The following is an 18,018-nucleotide window of genomic DNA, read 5'->3' as shown; positions in this document are numbered from 1 at the left end:
TATAGGTTACTATCTCCCTCCTCCTCTGTTGCTTTTTTTTAAATGACACTAGTAAGAAATAAAACAAGAACATACAGGCTACTGTAGGGGAGTGCCTCTTTATAAACAGCCCCCTTTAATTATGTGAGGTCAACGGTGCTTTTTTTTCTACTTTACCAAGAAGCAGCCAAAAAAAGAATATGAACCCATACAGATTCCTTTTTCTAAAAAATCCTTCCAGGGAACAGATCCTCTAAAACTTCAGGATCAGCAGGCTACAAACGGAAAGGCATCTTTTGCTAATTCATCCACAAAAACACCCTTCCCAGGTATCAGGTGCAGTGACATGCCAGAGGACTAGCAAAACAGCAGGTACGTCAGCAGCTAAATATGCACTATTTATTTTAAAGATGACTTGAGAACATGTAAGAACTGTGGCCAGCTTTAAATGCTTTGTTCTGCTAATAATTTTCTATAATACGAATGCTGTTTTTCTATTGCATAGTTGATCATCTTCCTATAAACTCATACCCAATTTTTATAGCCTTTTCCTATGAATTACGTTTAGACTTTTTATCTTTTTTTTAACACTTTCTACTTCTCTATAAAGTCTCTCCCTTGAAAACCTCACTTATGCTCTGTATTCCCTTTTGCTATTCCTCTCTCCCAATTGTCCCAAATATTTTCTCTTTTTACTTTTCATTTTTTCATTATAGCATATCCATAATATTATTATTCTTTATTAATATAGGGCTGACATAGTCCACAGTGATTTACAGAGAGTATACATTTCTAACATCAGTCCCTGCCCCAGCAAAGCTTAAAATATCATATAATTTACGAATGTATTCTTTTCCAGCCAATAATTTCTTTATTTGTATAACATGCTTTTAGGAAAATCTTTCAGCTCTTTATAAATCCTTTAAAATGTATTTGGCTCAATGAACATATTCACTAAGTCATCTGCTAAAACTACATAGCTGTACCTTTTTCTGAAGAACATTTGTTAAAAATAACACCTCCCATCCCCCAGCTTGCAAGTCTCACTTCTCTAGTCTAATTTTACAGATCCCGCTCTTTCTTTGAAGTCTGACCTCTGTTCTTAATTAGACCTAAAAGAACCTTGCCGGATACAGACAGGGCAGTGGTAACTGAAAGGATATGTGGCTCTGTGGGATAATAATTAGGCAGGGTAGCAGCAGACTATACAGTTATGTCTCCTCCATGCAGAAGAGAGACCCAGGGTCCCTCTAGGACTGATCAGTACAGACCAGGGATTGTAAAACCTCCAGTTGAGAATTTGCCAAGCATGTAACTATGTAGGAAGTCCCACATATATGATTATGCATTAGATAATAAGTATTTACTAACACAGCTGCAAAGTTACACCACTGCAACAACAGTAACATTTAATCAGTACTTAGTTTTGATTGATGCAATTCAAATATTAATATAAAATACAGTTATGCCAAGATTATTCCCTGCTGTAGCATCGTCTTATCCCCAGTCAGATGTTTTCTTCATGTGGCCAATCGCATCCAACCTTCATGTAAATTTAAGATAGATTTCAGATTCCAATATTACACAAGGATTTAGGAAGAACATTTTTGAGAAAAGGAAAATAAGGCCAAGATTCAGTCTTTTTTAGCAAGATTTGGATTTGGCCAAATCCATGCGCCTGGCCTAAATGAATGTGAATCCTTAAAGGAACAGTAACACCAAAAAATGAAAGTGTATAAAAGTAACTAAAATATAATGTGCTGCTGCCCTGCACTGGTAAAAGTTGTGTGTTTACTTCAGAAAGTCTACTATAATTTATATAAATAAGCTGCTATGTAGCCATGGAGGCAACCATTCAAAGGAGAAAAGGCACAGGCACATAGCAGATAACAGATAAAACACTATTGTATTCTACAGAACTTATCTGTTATCTGCTATGTAACCTGTGCCTTTTCTCCTTTTTTCCAGCTTGAACGGCTGCCCCCGTGGCTACACAGCAGCTTATTATATAAATTATAGTAGTGTTACTGTAGCAAACACACCAGTTTTACCAGTGCAGGGCAACAGTGCATTATATTTTTATTACTTTAAAGCTCTTTCATTTTTTGGTGTTACTGTTCCTTTAAAATCACGTTACGTTTCATCACATAACATGGAAAGCACAGTCTCAGTAACCCCTAAGTTCGGATTCGGTTCTGTATTTGGCCAACTCTTTCATGAAGGATTGGGGTTCGGAAAATCCCGAAATAGAGGATTTGGTGCATCCCTAAGGACTAGAATTTGGTGCATCCCTAAACTCCATCAACTAAAAAAACAAACATTTTCTTAATGAACTCTTAAAAAACTTTAGTCTAGGTCTGTCATAGTCATTATAGGGTGTCTGTATAATCCTTATTTTTATATATAGTCATTTATAGAGTTCTTTCCTCATTGTTAGTTTGTGATTTGTCACAAAACGCAAAATCCAAGTCCACTGTCTGAGATATGAAGACAGTGGGTTGAGTAAACACACAACTAAATACAGGACACAGAAAAATCATTAGTATGTGCCCCAGGTAAAATATGCTATATTATATTACACTGTGAGTCTGGTCACCCTACGGTGACCAAGAATGGTGAATGGGGATCCCGGCCTAAAGGCCTATTAGGGTGGTTTGGAAAGAATGTCGGTTTGCTCTTCTAGACAGTAGAAGTCAATCTTGTACGTTAAGTTGGAGTGAAAACCTATTTGAAGATATTTATAGATATTATTGGAACTAGACTCACTAGCTGATAGAATATTCTTTTCATATATTTGTAACCTTGTAATGAGCTAAAATAAGTGAAGGGGGGGGGCTAAACAAGGGTTGGACCTCAAAGGGTGCCTGAACCAAAACAAAGAGAAACAAAAAAAAAAAAATCAACAGCATCTGATATACTTGGTAAAATATTTAGCATAAAATCTTCATTTTTCTACATAAATACAATATACTAAATTCCTTCCCACAACTATACAGTATATATGCACTATAAAGACATACAATTAATACTGACAATATTATTCCAGCACAAAATCCCCCCTTCTTACATAACAGACAGCTCTACTTCCAGCGCCACAAATTAGGAGGAGCAGGGTTACTTCAGAATGTTACATAGTGTTGAACATCAGAAGGAAAACAGGAATTGGTTCTGCATGCCAACAGTTATACAACTCACTAACTGAACTCCTCCTTTCATTACAAACAACACATAAAATGCACATTATAAAAACAGAGGTTTCAAATCTGTAGGGCTATACCTTAAAAGGGGCCCAGATCGGGAGATCTAAAAACAATTTTTGGTGGCATTTGGGATAAATGCTTCCTTTCTACCCCAGACAGTGAGCTTGTACTATTGCAGGCTAAATGTTTTTTTAACTATCTTTAAGTTTTTAACTATCTTTTTTTTTATCTTTAACTTTAATTAATCTAAAGAGGGGCAAAACAAATGAAACTATGTGAAACGTTATTCACAATGGAACCTCAAGTAGTACATTTTGTAGTCTTAGGGTTTCTCTATGGAACAGCCTGCATCCTAATGAGTCCACATCCCACTTCGAGTTTCCATGAATCTAAGAAAATTAAAGACAGAGATAACTATGATGATTATTAAGAGTGCCCCCCCACCACCACCACCTGCTGTGATACTGGAATTACACAGTTTAATACCAGTATCTGGTATTACAAATAGACAACAACAAGAGACCCTCTGCACTCATCCATTATAAAAATATATATGACTGATTAATACTAATAAGTTTGAAATCTGAATTTGTAATACCAGAAAAAAAAGGAAAAGTTGTGCTCAACCACTACATTTTAAACCATTAGGCGGGGGAGCAATAAGGTTGTGACCACAAAATACAAATAGACAACAACAAGAGATCCTCTGCACTCACCCATTATCAATATATATAATACATTAAGACTTTGACATAGTTGGCCAGCTTGAAGTATATTGCAATATATGGACAAACAATCCTTGATTTGCTTAAAGGGGAAGGTATTTCTTGGTAGCTTAATGCACAGAATGTCTTAATGTCCTATATATCTATATTGAATGCAGAGGATCTCTTGTTGCTGTCTATGTGTACTTTGTGGTCACATCCTTATTGCACCCCCGCCTAATGGTTTAAATTTTAGTGGTTGAGCACAACTTTACCTTTTTTTTCTGGTATTACAAATTCAGATTTCAAACTTATTAGTATTAATCAGTCCTATATATATTGATAATGGATGAGTGCAGAGGGTCTCTTGTTGTTCTCTATTTGTAATACCAGATACTGGTATTAAACTGTGTAATTCCAGTATCACAGCAGGTGGTGGTGGTGGGGGGGCACTCTTAATAATCATCATAGTTATGTCTGTCTTTCATTTTCTTAGATTCATGGAAACTCGAAGTGGGATGTGGACTCATTAGGATGCAGGCTGTTCCATAGAGAAACCCTAAGAGTACAAAATGTAAGTAATGTGTAATGTAAGTAATCAGGGGACAGCAGAACAGTGGGGTTAGTTCAGTATCAGTGATAGTCAGTGAATGGGTAAGAATGCTAGGAGAAGGAGCAAGGGTGGAATAAGATTCATATCTTGAGTTAAAAGAACATTATGCCAGCAACTGTCTTAGCAAATGCTGAGATATTCTTTTCTCTCTGTCTGAAGGACTTGAGACCCAGCACTTTGACTATTTTTAGAGGTGGAAGTCAAGCAGCCCAAAAGTATTATTAGCAACATACTGATCACAGTTTTATGACTTCCATGTAACTGAGCCTTCTGTTTGCCTTCTAAAGAGCAATTTAACACTTTATAAGATAAATAACTGTGCAAGTGTGTATTGCTACATGCTTATCAATATAATAAATAGTCCAGTGGAGTGAAGAAGGAACTTAGGTGAAGGTTTGTATAAGGGAGTATCATCATAGCTCCTAGGAGCCTGTAATTTAGACCTTCAAATCTTGATGGTTTTCTCTTAATTTGAGACACTTTTTCCATGGTTTTTGCATATGTTATCAGGATTGCTATCGCATGCTCTCAGGGAATAAAAAAAATAAAAGGCTTTTTGCCATGATAAACATGCTACAGTTGACTGCAACATTCATCTTCCTAATAATAAAGGTTATAGAACCACCAGAAACACAAAGCCGATGCTTTATTTCTGAAAGATATAGTTTGCTGATCAGGGTGAGCTCTAGCACACCTGACTGATTTGTTGTGACTTCCACTTATATACAGAGGCCACTTTGTTAACAAGCAAAATGTAAAGCAAATGTAGAACAAAACCACAATGATGGTTTCAAATATAAGGATTTATTGGTAGGGTAAACAAGAGGCTTTCTTTAGAAACCTTTGCCTTAAATCTGTATCCCCAGTACTGGTAGCCATTAAAGATGCCCTTTGGTTTACAACTAACTGCTTCTTATCAGGAAAGGCTGCATCCTAATGTAAGTAAAACTTTGAATGTAGGATAGTATTTTAAATGATCAGGACACAAACTGCCAGGTGTTTGTATGGCCTGTGTCTGTGTGGGTTTCCTTCCGCATTCTGAAATCCATTCTTGAATCCAGCTTCTTAGTGCTTCTGTCATACTGTAAAACATATTTCTACAGGATCCTTGACAAACACCAACACATAATGATCAAAGGTACAGTACAGAGCTAAATACATTCACTGATACACATATTATTAGGTTGCATGCTAATATACACTGATAAACATAACATACATTGTTAAATTCATGTTTGATACAGATACTCAGACAAACTTTAAATACAGTTTATAGTCACACAGCCATACTAATAAATGCAAAATAACCCTAAGGCAAAAGCAATCTTAAACGCACCTACACACTGATAGACAAACATACACACAGTGTCGAGTCAGGAACCCCTAATAAGACGGTTTGGTGGCGTTTTCAGGAAGTCACTGCCCAAACAGACAGACAGCCTTTCAGAGGGAAATGTGGTAAGAGAACAGCAAGAGTTTTGTATTAAATTAACAGACCCTTCTATGTGCAGCCCCCAAAGAAATAACAGAGACCCACCTTGTAACACAATGGCACATTCACTGCTTATACACACACAACCCCAGTCAGTGCAGTAATTCTGCAAGGTCAGTGACATTAATGAGACGAGACAGAACCACGAATTAGGAAGAATAAAGTCTGCAGTAGCAGAAGAGAACAGTCATCCAGGAAATGGACAACAGAGGAAATCATGTATACAAAGATTTGAAAATGAATATTTTATGCAATATTCTGCTTTCTTCAAATGCAGAAGACCTTTTGCAGTTGATAAATGTTACTACTTATTACTCACTGCATTGTTTAATGTAAAAAGTTTCATGTACATTGTTAACTACAATGCTAATGCATTAGATACATATGACCATGGCCGGATTTGTGGCGAGGCCACAAAGGCCCAGGCCAAGGGCGGCACAAATTTAGGGGCAGCATGCTGCCCCATGCACCAAAATTTTGCTCCCATACGGAGCAATGGGGACCTCTCACCACTGCACCGTATGTGAGTTTAAATGTCGGCAGAAGCACCCATGAAGTTAAGTCATGTAAATTAATATATATTTGCAGGAATCATAGTCAGATATGCCAAACTTAAACAAAGATAACCAACATGAAGAGAAGAGAAAGACAGGCAGGTATTGAAAAAAGAGTAGATATAATCTAGGCATAGATCGTTATAATCTAGGCATAGATCAGGGCAGGTAGAACAGGTTCATGGTTTGTTAAATAGACATAAATTGGCATATAAAGATGTCACAGTTCTAACTAAACTATTTGGGGTATAAAGTTTACCTGCGCACAGTAATCATAGCAACCTATAAGATGTTTGCTTTTAAAAAGCTGTCCAGAAGATTCTACCTGCTCATTAGTTTCTATAGCTGATCATACCTGTAGTAAACATAACAACTTTTATTATATAACCACCAACTTTAGAAAGGACAGAGAAAAGCTTGGTCAAAGAACTGAAGCAGAGTAGGGGGTTAAAATAGAACGGGAGGAAACAATTGAGAAAAACAGTGGAGTTGATAATGTGGAAGTGAGGACTGGAAAGAAAATTGTATCCCAGCTGTTCAGCATATCCTACTTAGATCTATACCTAAATATATATGACATGTGACATTTTTGTTGTCATATTATATGAAATTATGTATTAAAATTTATGTTTAGGCACTGCAAACTGCAGCCCATTAAAAAAAATTTTAGTTAGTTGTGAGTGTTGCTTACAACAATCATACATAGCTCTGCAAGCACATGCTTGGAAAGGTGGTAACTATAGTGTTCCAAAGTTTCCTGCTAAAGATCCAAGCTGGCCATGTACACTAGGCACAAGGCCTAGAAAGGTATTTCTCCCATAAACGGCCTGTTCTGCCCTGCCAATGCATGCTTATCCCATACACAATAAAAAAAATACATGGCATAAATGTGGCACTGCAAGCTCAACTTCACCTACAGTAGATCAAGTAAGGAGCAAAACTTAAACAAAGATAACCAACATAAAGAGAAGAGAAAGACAGGAATAAGGGCAACGACAGTAGAAGGGCGGAACTATGAAAGACTGAATCAAAAAACAAGAAAATATGTGGTGCTGGTGCCAACATGAACTTCTTAAGGTCTGGCTCTATTGATGGCATTCCATTCCAATGTGATGTAGTTGCACAACTGCCTGCTGCTGTTAGATGTGGTGAGACTTGCAGAGAAAATCTGCCTTAGCTGTTTTGTGTTTTAAAATGTTTTTGAACTCAGCACTTCAGATATATAATTAAAGAAACTGCCTTTTCTGAAATGTCAGTTCTGCTCCAGGTACATGCAGTTCAAATGTACAAATGAATTATTTGGGTTTGTGGACTGACATTAATGAGGTGATTTAAAAACTAAAGTAGTAATTAGTAACTAAACTAGTAATTGTTACACGGAGATCACTGTCTCCAAACTCCTCCTCTCCTTGTGGGTTACATTTACTAACATGTAATGCCACCAAACAGCTGCTATCTTTGTGTGTGGGTTAAAGGAACAATAACACCAAAAAATACAAATGTTTAAAGGTAATTCAAATAATATGTACTGTTTCCCTGCACTGGTAAAGGTTATGTGTTTGTTTAAAGGAGAATGCAAGTCAAAATTTAAAAAACATACTGCCCAATAGTCCTCCTATTGTTTAGTAAAAACGCCACAGTTTTGGCTCACCTAATCAAATATTTACTCAGTCACACTTACTTCACATTTTCTAGAACAGGCAGCCATCTCTAAAAAGGTATTCTCCCTTCCTTTCCCTCCTTGCTTCATACTGCACATGTGTTTCATTCCCTCCCCTCTGCCAGATCCGCTTCTGATTGGCTGGTGGGCATGTGTAGCTCAGAACAGGAGACAGGATCAAGTTACACACATGCTCAGAGAATAGGAAGGCTGCCGCTGGCAGCCTACAGGAAGGGAAGAGAGATTTCAGTGATGTCACTGTAGTCTTCACACTGCTGTAGGCTGCCAGCACCATATCTCAGAGAAGCAAGCAGGGATCTGGGAATTTAGATATGCAGTAAGTACTTAAAAAGAATGCCTTTAGACTTACTTTTAATTTATATTAACCTTTTGTTGTCCTTTAAAAAAGACTACTATAGTTAATATAAATAGCTGCTGTGTAGCCACATGGGCAGCCATTCAAGCTGGAAAAAAGGAGGAAAGGTACAAGTTACATAAGCAGATAACTGCTTATAACTACTTTGTAGAATACTATGGCTTCCCCCATGGTTACACATCAGCTTTGTTTATATAAACTATAGTAGGGTTTCTGAAGAAAACATACAGCACAGAGAAATAGTACATAATATATTAAGTACTTTTATACACCTTCATTTTTTTTTGTGTTACTGTTCCTTTAAGGAAGGTAGTATGATTAAGCCACTTTTGCAATTTTATTTCCTGTCTTTTGTCAGTTAAACATTGCACATAACCTCCATGCAACTGTTAATGGATTCAGTGCGGTCCTCTTCATTTATTTCTCTCCATAAACCAGCAATGGCAGAGACCAGTTCTGAACCAAAAAATAAATAAAAAAGACGCTGATCTATTTTTTCCTGAATACAGGTTTGGCTGGACAGTTGCCTTGGTTGATGACCACAAAAATATCAAATGTCCTGTTAGGGTCAGAGCATTTTGGCTACAAATAAGTGTGTGCATTGAACAGTGCAACAAACAGAAAGTTCAGTGTGAGTGAAATCTTTGGAACAATGTGCAACACACAAGGAGAATTTGAGGGACAGAAAGGTACAGTATAAGAGACTGTAGGGAACAATGTAGGATGGAGATAGGATAATGTAGGGAATGAGCAAGGTCCAAGTGGATTGTTAACAAAGCAGTAAAAATAGGATACCATGAGCAACAAACAAGGACAGTGGAAGAGCTCTCTGGGAGGACTCTAGCAAACAATTTGCAACAGAAAAACACTGTGTGTTATATTGTGGCACATACAACATTGTGTTGGTACTGTGTGGGCAAAAATGTGCAACAGACATTGTTAAAATTGTACAATGGCAGTGGAGGTAATATGCAGCTAGTCAAACAGAATAGGATACCATAATACAATAAGGAGATGTAGCAACAGCAAGAGACAATTAATAACATTTAATACATATTAAATGTGTAAAAGTAAAGCATGCATTCATTTTGTCATAAGTCTTCATTTGAGTACACAAATCATTGTAATTTTCTTTCTTTCTTTTCTCTGCTTTAAATCTAGTTCTTTCCCACGCCTAGCTTTTCCTCCATACCGTTCACATCTGTTACTAATCTGCTTTCCCATGTTCTCCTCTCTCTGTCCCTTTGCTCTCTCCACCATGCTATTTTCCTCCTACATAGCAAAGAACCTGACTGTGCATTTACAGCTGAAACTCTAATAACCCCTGCTCTGCCAGACTAGCCCTGTTCTCTCTCACTAGTTTTATTAGCTCAGGGCAGAGCAATCTTACTTATACACTTGGCAGTATACTAAATGCAAAGGCAATTGATATAATCACATCAGTTCCCTTATCCTGTACAAACATTTTTTTCCTACTGTGTGCTCTTCATAACCAGTTCAGTATTGAGCAAGCAAGGTACTGAACATTCACACCATTTTGTCAGCTACAGCACTGAATATTATTGTATATGTTTTTCATATTTTCTCTTCTGTCATTGCCTTTTCCCCTTTCCTATTGTCCACTACCCCATCTTTTCAATGTAAAGGGTTAGCAGCATTAAATAGTTTAAAATACCTTGTCCAGAATTATCAATAAAATATGCCTAATCGGTCCAAGGGCTTATTAAAATTATTGATATAAAAAGACTTACAGCCAGTTTATATCAACTTGGGCAAACAATCATATTTGTGTAATGGAATATTTGTGTAACACATTTGTGTCTGACCTCAACAACACTAAATAGCAGTATCATCAAAAACATTCATATTTATTGCTGTAAACAACATGTGACTCTGTAACGTACAGTGATTTTTGAGAAAATGATTTACTTTAATCTGAAAAAGTCACTTTTGTGTTGTCGTAAGGAAGTATAAGCCTTAACATTTCTCTGGTAGTGGCAGTTGTATCTTGCTTTATGGCTAAGATTTCAGCTATCCTTATATCAAAAAATTCAGAACACATTCAAGACAGATCTTACTGGAAACCCACTATAATTTCAATTCCTTTACTAATCAAAAGAGTGATATAAGAAAGCTTAGTAAGGCAAAGGACACAACTTCATGATGTAACTGCATGAAACAGTATATATTTAGTTACAGATCTTTGTAACTAAATATTGAAAATAATGTGAATGTTAATATCACTTTACCAGGGTTTTGCATTATTGTTTATATACATTTTCACCCATTTCTGGCAAGGAAAGGATTAAAAGCAGAGCATGTCCCAGGCTGAGCCGCCTACGGCCAGATATAGTGATCATTTAGACATCTGGAGAGCAGACCTGCCAATTTTCTGAGAAGAGAGATAAGAGAGTGTAACTCTGAAACATAAGAAGGATTTCCTAGAGTGTGCTGGAATATAGAATATAACAGGGAGCAATGGTTAGAGGTAAAAGTAGATGATGAAAATAGCATAGTGAATCATTTTATGGAAGAGGCATAATGGGAGCATAAAACCTGTTTTTTTTGCAGGTAATTGATTTCTGTGCTGTTCTTTACTATACACATAAGGCGTCAAAAAGATTTCACTCAACACTGACTCCTACAAGAGGAACTGACCTGAAAAAAGGCAGGAATAAAATAAGGAATCAAAAAGAAACTCACAAGAGTCAAGAACATGTCATCACAGTCATTGGGTTAGGAATCCCGCAAGGAAGGCCGCAGGGACAAGCGTCATGGTGACACCACGAGCTGAGAATAAGAGGACTGAAAATCATGGCAATAATATGGGGCCTTCTGGCTTGGGCCTTTACCCTTATTGCAGCCAGGACTGTGAAAGCCAGAGTTCCCAAGCAGCATTCCAAAGGTGAGTGCAATATTTAATGCTTCTTAATTTTAAGTTTTATTTAATCTTTATAGGATGGTAAAGATCATCAAGTGTTTCACATTTTCAAGAGGAATTGGGTCCCGGTGCAGACAGTTTTAATAGGGTAAGGAAGAAAAAAAAATAAAATGTGGATAAACATAAAAAAAAAACATGCAATAGGCATGTCAAACCTGTAGCAACAACTGTTGCTGAACTGCAAACTCCAGTATCCTACCAAAGGTATTCATGTAATGCCCAAGCTCAAGCCTAGTGTACATATTTGGGAAACCAAATCATGTGAACACAAGCATGCAGTTAAATATAGCTCTTACTTCAGAAGAAAAGAAAACTAATGTAAGAAGAGTCAAAGTAATGAAAGCTCTACCCAGTAAGTTAGCTCTATTTAGAAATTTGCTAGGATTCATTCATTTTTCTGGCATAGAGCTCCAAATATTTTCAGGAATACATTATCCACAAGGAGTAACAGGACCACTGGGGCTGCCTTATGCTTCCCTTTAGAGACTGATCCAGCACTGCCTTCATAAACTTTATACACACAAGCCAAGAAACACAGCCATGCAATGGCTTCTCATGCTTCTGCCCTTCTCCCAGCCCCCACTATCCACACACAATAACTGATTTTTATCTTTGTCATTTGATGGTATGTGTGTATGTATAGCTTTATTTATACCAATATAGTTGTATACAACTTTACTGTACATTAACACAGTTACAAAAATTAAGATACATGTATTAAAAGACACAAGAGGAGACCCACAGAGCTTACAATCTAAGCAGATGGATAACATACAGGTACAGAATCTTTACATTTGCTCAACAGACAAGTAGATCTCAGAAGGTGAGGATGATGAAACACTGGGGGCATCTACAAACCATATATTCTTATCTTCCTGAGGATAGCTTCTTTACCATACAGCTACAATAAATAAAAACCAACAGTACAAATGTACACCTGTAATTGCAAATAAGCAGGGGTAAGGCAAAGCAGATTGTCAGCCGATTGTGCCTTGCACACTGAAGCACTGAATCAGCCTGGGTGCACATAACCGATATCTGTCAAAAAACAGCATGTCTTTCGTTAGTTGGACTGCAGTTTGAATTAGTAATTAGAAAGATCAGTAAATAATGAGGAAAATGAGGCCAGAAGTTTCTGGCATCTGTACTGCCAAATATCTTGGCTTTTTAAAGAAAATATCATCCCTAAGAAATCAGGTCCCGGGCATAATCTTGTAGTTAGTGTTCATGCCAAAAGCAGAATACAAATATCAATACATCTCTACTAACAAAGCAGCACTAACATTGGTTCCTTGTAAAACCGAAACCAAAGAATGTAGGTAGCTTTGCATGTGAACAAGTTCTTAGCACAGCTAATGCATTATATTAGTGCAGTGTTGTTAGCATATTCTACACAGGCCAATTACATTCTTTGTGCTGTGTGCTCTTGTGTCTATTCCACTGCCTTGCACAGTTCTCACTGAGTCTTTACAACAGTTTACAATACCTTAATGGTGTTGCGTGGCAACTGTATAGACAAAAGAAGTGGTAAAATGACATGTAATAAAATAAAATACAAGGGGACCAGGGGTGAGATTCTATACAATGAAAAACATTTCCAGGCATGAGAAAGTATTCCAAAAAGTTTCTCTGCAGAGCTTTTATGCCCAGAAGTTTTGGACACAAAGAATATAACTCTTTCATAAAATCTAAAAGATATTATTTCATACTTGAGAAATATTGAAACTATTCATAACTATGGCCAGTTTACTATTGATACTGTATAATACACCATGAATATTCTGTAAATTATATCCTTATAAACGGTGGTTAGTGATGTCATCAGTTATATTCAGTGATAAGTGATGTAACTTCTGTGACATGACTAAAACTTGTGTATTATAATTAATAATGTTCCCCCTGTTGTAAAATAGAGATAACAGAAGTCACTTCAGAGTTCCATAATTTGTATAAAAGCACCTGGCCTTCAGTCCCTTGCTTTTATTTGGTCATGGTAGTCCTTGGCATCTTATAATATACTTACATATGACAACAGGAGGTACATTTATTTACCATATACTATATACTGTATCTGCAGTGTCAGGCTGGGGTATTTGGGACCCACCAGGAAACCTCACCACAAGGACCCCCTCCTGTACCATCACAAAATCCCATGCCAGCAATGGTTATGCATACTTCCTCAATGTGAGGTAAATTGGTGACGGCCATGGCCAGGAGCAGGTTCTGGTCCTGCCTTTTTGCTTTGTGTTTTGTGTCTTGGTGGCACATCTACTGTGTGTGGCAATATATAGTAAAATGAGAACACAACTTTTTTTCATGATAATAATTCATTAAATATGACATGAATCTCTCTGATTTAGCGTGTTCAAGTAAACATCAAGCTCTATTCAGAAGAGAACTGGCAGCTGTGATTATGTATGTGGTGGGCCAGTAGAAGACACTATGAGGCTGATTTAATAAGACACGAATTCGAATCCGAATTGGAAAAATTCCGATTGGAAAACAAACATTTCGCGACTTTTTCGTATTTTTTGCGATTTTTTTCGGCGACTTTACGACTTTTCGGAAATTATCGCAAATTTTTCGTTACCAATACGATTTGCGCGAAAAAACGCAAGTTTTTTGTAGCCATTCCGAAAGTTGCGCAAAATCTGGCGATTTTTTCGTAGCGTTAAAACTTGCGCGAAAAGTCACGCCTTTTTCGTAGCGTTAAAACTTGCGCGAAAAGTCGCGCCTTTTTTGAGCAAAATCTCGATTTTGCGCAACTTTCGGAATGGCTACGAAAAACTCGCGTTTTTTCACGCAAATCGTATTGGTAACGAAAAAGTCGCAACAATTTTCCGAAAAAATCGCAAAATACCGATCATTACTAAAAAAAGCAATTGGCCGCATTCGGCCCGTTCGTGGGTTAGTAAATGTGCCCCTATATCAAAAAAAGGGAAAGTTGTGCTCAACCACTAAATTTTAACCATTAGGCGGGGGCGCAATGAGGTTGTGACCACAAAATACATACAAACAACAACAAGAGATCCTCTGCACTCACCCATTATCAATATATATAGGACATTAAGACATTCTGTGCATTAAGCTACTAAGAAATGCCCTCCCCTTTAAGCAAAACGGGGATTGTTTGTCCATAAATTGCAATATACTTCAAGCTGGCCAACTGCGTCAAAGTCATCCCTTCTGACCAGTCCTACACTGACTTATGCGATTCATTAAGAATTCTACTGCTTCAATATACATTTAGCCAAGGGACTAAGTTTTACCTGCAACTTTCTTGCTTTCAAGGTTAAAACCCCCATATGGTTGCCCTTTTATTGGCTCCATGTTGTAGCTCCCACCCTTCCCAGCTGCAGTCAGGTGATCCCAGTGGAGCCAATAAAAGGGCAACCATATGGGGGTTTTAACCTTGAAAGCAAGAAAGTTGCAGGTAAAACTTGCTAAATGTATATTGAAGCAGTAGAATTCTTAATGAATCGCTTGTCAGTGTAGGACTGGCCAGAAGGAATGACTTTGACGCAGTTGGCCAGCTTGAAGTATATTGCAATTTATGGACAAACAATCCCTGTTTTGCTTAAAGGGGAGGGCATTTCTTAGTAGCTTAATGCACAGAATGTCTTAATGGCCAGTAGAAGACACAACAGTTTCCCCCAGGTTTCCCCATGATACACAGAAAGTATTTTAAGTGACATATGTCACAGCAGTATTACAGTAGGGCCAGCACTATATATGGTCTGAAGCTCACATGTTTTTAGTTCATATTTGTACATTGATTAAACTTGCCTCTGTGCCAGGAATTTAAAAAGAGCACCTGCTTAAGAAAAAGCAATATGGGCAGAAATGCCATATGTTATACACTGTTATTGTGTAAATTGCACTAGTTTTTGAGCAGCCATGAAATGAGAGTCTGAATTCATTATTAATCAGTCATGTGTATACAGTATATATATATGTAGGGGTTTGCTAAAATGGGCCCCTCAGGATGTATACCCCTAGGATAGGTCCCTGGGAGGGTAATGGTTAAGGTACAATGGGTATAGCCTGGTACATCTGTAGTTAATGGGGAGGGCCCCTGTAGTTCGGGTTATGGCCACAGGGTGGTGCATAGGCCCATAAAAGGGAAACAGCCATGTGCTGTTAGCCATCTTAAGTTGGGAGCCTCTAGAGAGAAGAGCTCCCCTGTGAGTAGATAGTAGTTTCCCTGTGTTAGGACACTCTAGGAGTGCCATGTAGGGAGTGGTAGGTAAGAATGGGCCGCATTGCCCCTCCAGGAGTGTAGAGGATTAAGATCCTACCAGCATTACATCAGCTGGAAGTTTAGGGCACACAGTGTGTAGGTAAGGGAGAGATAGTCTCCAAGAGAAAGAGGACCCTGCTAAAGAGTAGCCTGGGTGTAGTACCGGGGGTGAGTCTCTGTGGAGGGTCTGCTTGGCGAGAGTACCGGGGAGAGCCCTAAGAGAGGCGTGTAGTACCGGAGGGACCTCCTAGAGGAGATCATTCTGGCGTGAGTACCCTGGGTACCTTTGAGCGAGGGTCTTGTGCATTGATGTAACCTGTGAATGTGCCCTGACTGTCTGATGATACACTCCTGGAGAGGTCTGCCCAATAAAGATCAATCTGTTCATTTGCAATCTGCTGTATTCCGTGTGTGTGTACCCAGGACCACTACAACTGGTAAGGAGTTACCCCAGGGAGGGGCAAATCAGCCTGCAGCCAGTGGATCCTATTGAGGGGTTAATACACTACATCAGTTCCCAGGGTGGGAGTTGTAGTTCTCCCATAGCAGAGCCCTGGGTGGAGGCACGCCATTATCAAAGAAATCCCTGCTTCCCCCATAGTAAGCGGGGCTCAGGACTCCTGGAAGCGCCAACCAGTGACATATCAGCAGGTAGTGCCACAACCGTATAATAAGTGGGCTACATATATATATAGCAATAAATATTCCGTGGCTGGCACACCCTTAAAATTTCTCAAAATTTTATTGAAGACATATTGTTTTAAAAGAATCCAACGTTTCGGTCCTCAATAGGACCTTTCTCAAGGATCCTATTTGAGGACCGAAACGTCGCATTCTTTTAAAACAAAATGTCTTCAATAAAATTTTGAGAAATTTTAAGGGTGTGCCGGCCACGGAATATTTATTGCTGAATACTTAAAATTTGGCTGTGCACCATGCTATACGCTTTTGAATGCAGACACTACAAAGACTGATATATATATGTATATACTGTATACACAACACATGACTAATTAATAATGAATTCAGACTCTCGAACAAACGGGCCGCTCCACACAGGACTTATATAGAACAAAAAGATTTATTTAACGACTATAATATATATATATTAATAAATAAATAAATAAATCTTTAAATAAATCTTTTTGTTCTATATAAGTCCTGTGTGAAGCGGCCCGTTTGTTCGAGTATCTGTTCATATTATCGTATTTTTTGCTATTTTTACAACTTTTTCGTAAATTGCCGCGACTTTTTCGTAGCCGTTACGACTTGCGCAAATTGTTGCGACTTTTTCGTAGCCGTTACGATTTGCTCGTATATTGTCGCGACTTTTTCGTATTGAGCGCTCGTAAACGGCGGGCAAACCTTTCAGACTTTGCATGATTTTGGAAGCCTCCCATAGGACTCAATGGCACTCTGCAGCTCCAACCTGGCCCAAGGAAAGTCTCCCATAGGGCTCAATGGCACTCTGCAGCTCCAACCCGGCCCAAGGAAAGTCTCCCATAGGGCTCAATGGCACTCTGCAGCTCCAACCCGGCCCAAGGAAAGTCTCCCATAGGGCTCAATGGCACTCTGCAGCTCCAACCTGGCCCAAGGAAAGTCTCCCATAGGGCTCAATGGCACTCTGCAGCTCCAACCCGGCCCAAGGAAAGTCTCCCATAGGGCTCAATGGCACTCTGCAGCTCCAACCTGGTCCAAGGAAAGTCACGATACTGAAGCTTGAATGAATCCGAAACTTTCGTACTCAGCGCCATGGCTACAAAAAAGTCGCGACAATTCGCGCAAGGTGTAACGCTACGAAAAAGTTGCGTCAATTTACGAAAAAGTCGTAACGGCTACGCAACAGTCGCGACAATTTACGAAAAAATCGCAAAATACCGATCATTACGTAAAAACCGCATTCGGATGCTTTTCGGACGTTCGTGGATTAGTAAATGTGCCCCATAGTGTTCAGCATTTCTAGTCTACTTCTTTATTAAGTTTTAGCCCTCCTTTTAGGCCACGGGGGGGGGGGGGGTGTCCATCAAAGGGGGTGGTGAGCAACATGTTGCTATTAAACCACTGGATGGCAATCTCTTTGCTAGACTAACACAGCTATGGATAACTACACAGGCCGGATTTGTGGGAAGGCCACAAAGGCCCAGCCCGTGGCTGCATGCTGCCCAGCCACACCTGTAACTTTTCGTCCCAAAACATTGGGAAATAGACACATCTGAGATTTTGCCAGTTAATTGAGTCTCCAGTCCTCAGTGTTGCGGT

General features: G+C 38.6%; 1 protein-coding gene across 3 annotated transcripts in view; it reads left to right on the top strand.

Annotated features, from left to right (window-relative positions):
* The window catches only part of adamts10 (ADAM metallopeptidase with thrombospondin type 1 motif 10), a 53,707-nt gene continuing 35,689 nt past the window's right edge, over positions 1–18,018 (top strand). The window contains exons 1-3 of one of the 3 annotated variants that reach the window (XM_031905008.1): positions 1–351; positions 4,380–4,457; positions 11,150–11,483. In XM_031905008.1, the coding sequence (XP_031760868.1) occupies positions 11,353–11,483 (131 nt within the window). In that variant the 5' untranslated portion in view covers positions 1–351; positions 4,380–4,457; positions 11,150–11,352. The remainder of the gene's footprint in view (positions 352–4,379; positions 4,458–11,149; positions 11,484–18,018) is intronic. The other 2 variants (XM_004910996.4, XM_018096944.2) reach the window with 2 other exon arrangements.

The sequence above is a fragment of the Xenopus tropicalis genome, chromosome 1 (assembly GCF_000004195.4).
Source record: "Xenopus tropicalis strain Nigerian chromosome 1, UCB_Xtro_10.0, whole genome shotgun sequence".
Classification (NCBI taxonomy): domain Eukaryota; kingdom Metazoa; phylum Chordata; class Amphibia; order Anura; family Pipidae; genus Xenopus; species Xenopus tropicalis.
This window is presented reverse-complemented; position numbering and strand designations above follow the sequence as displayed.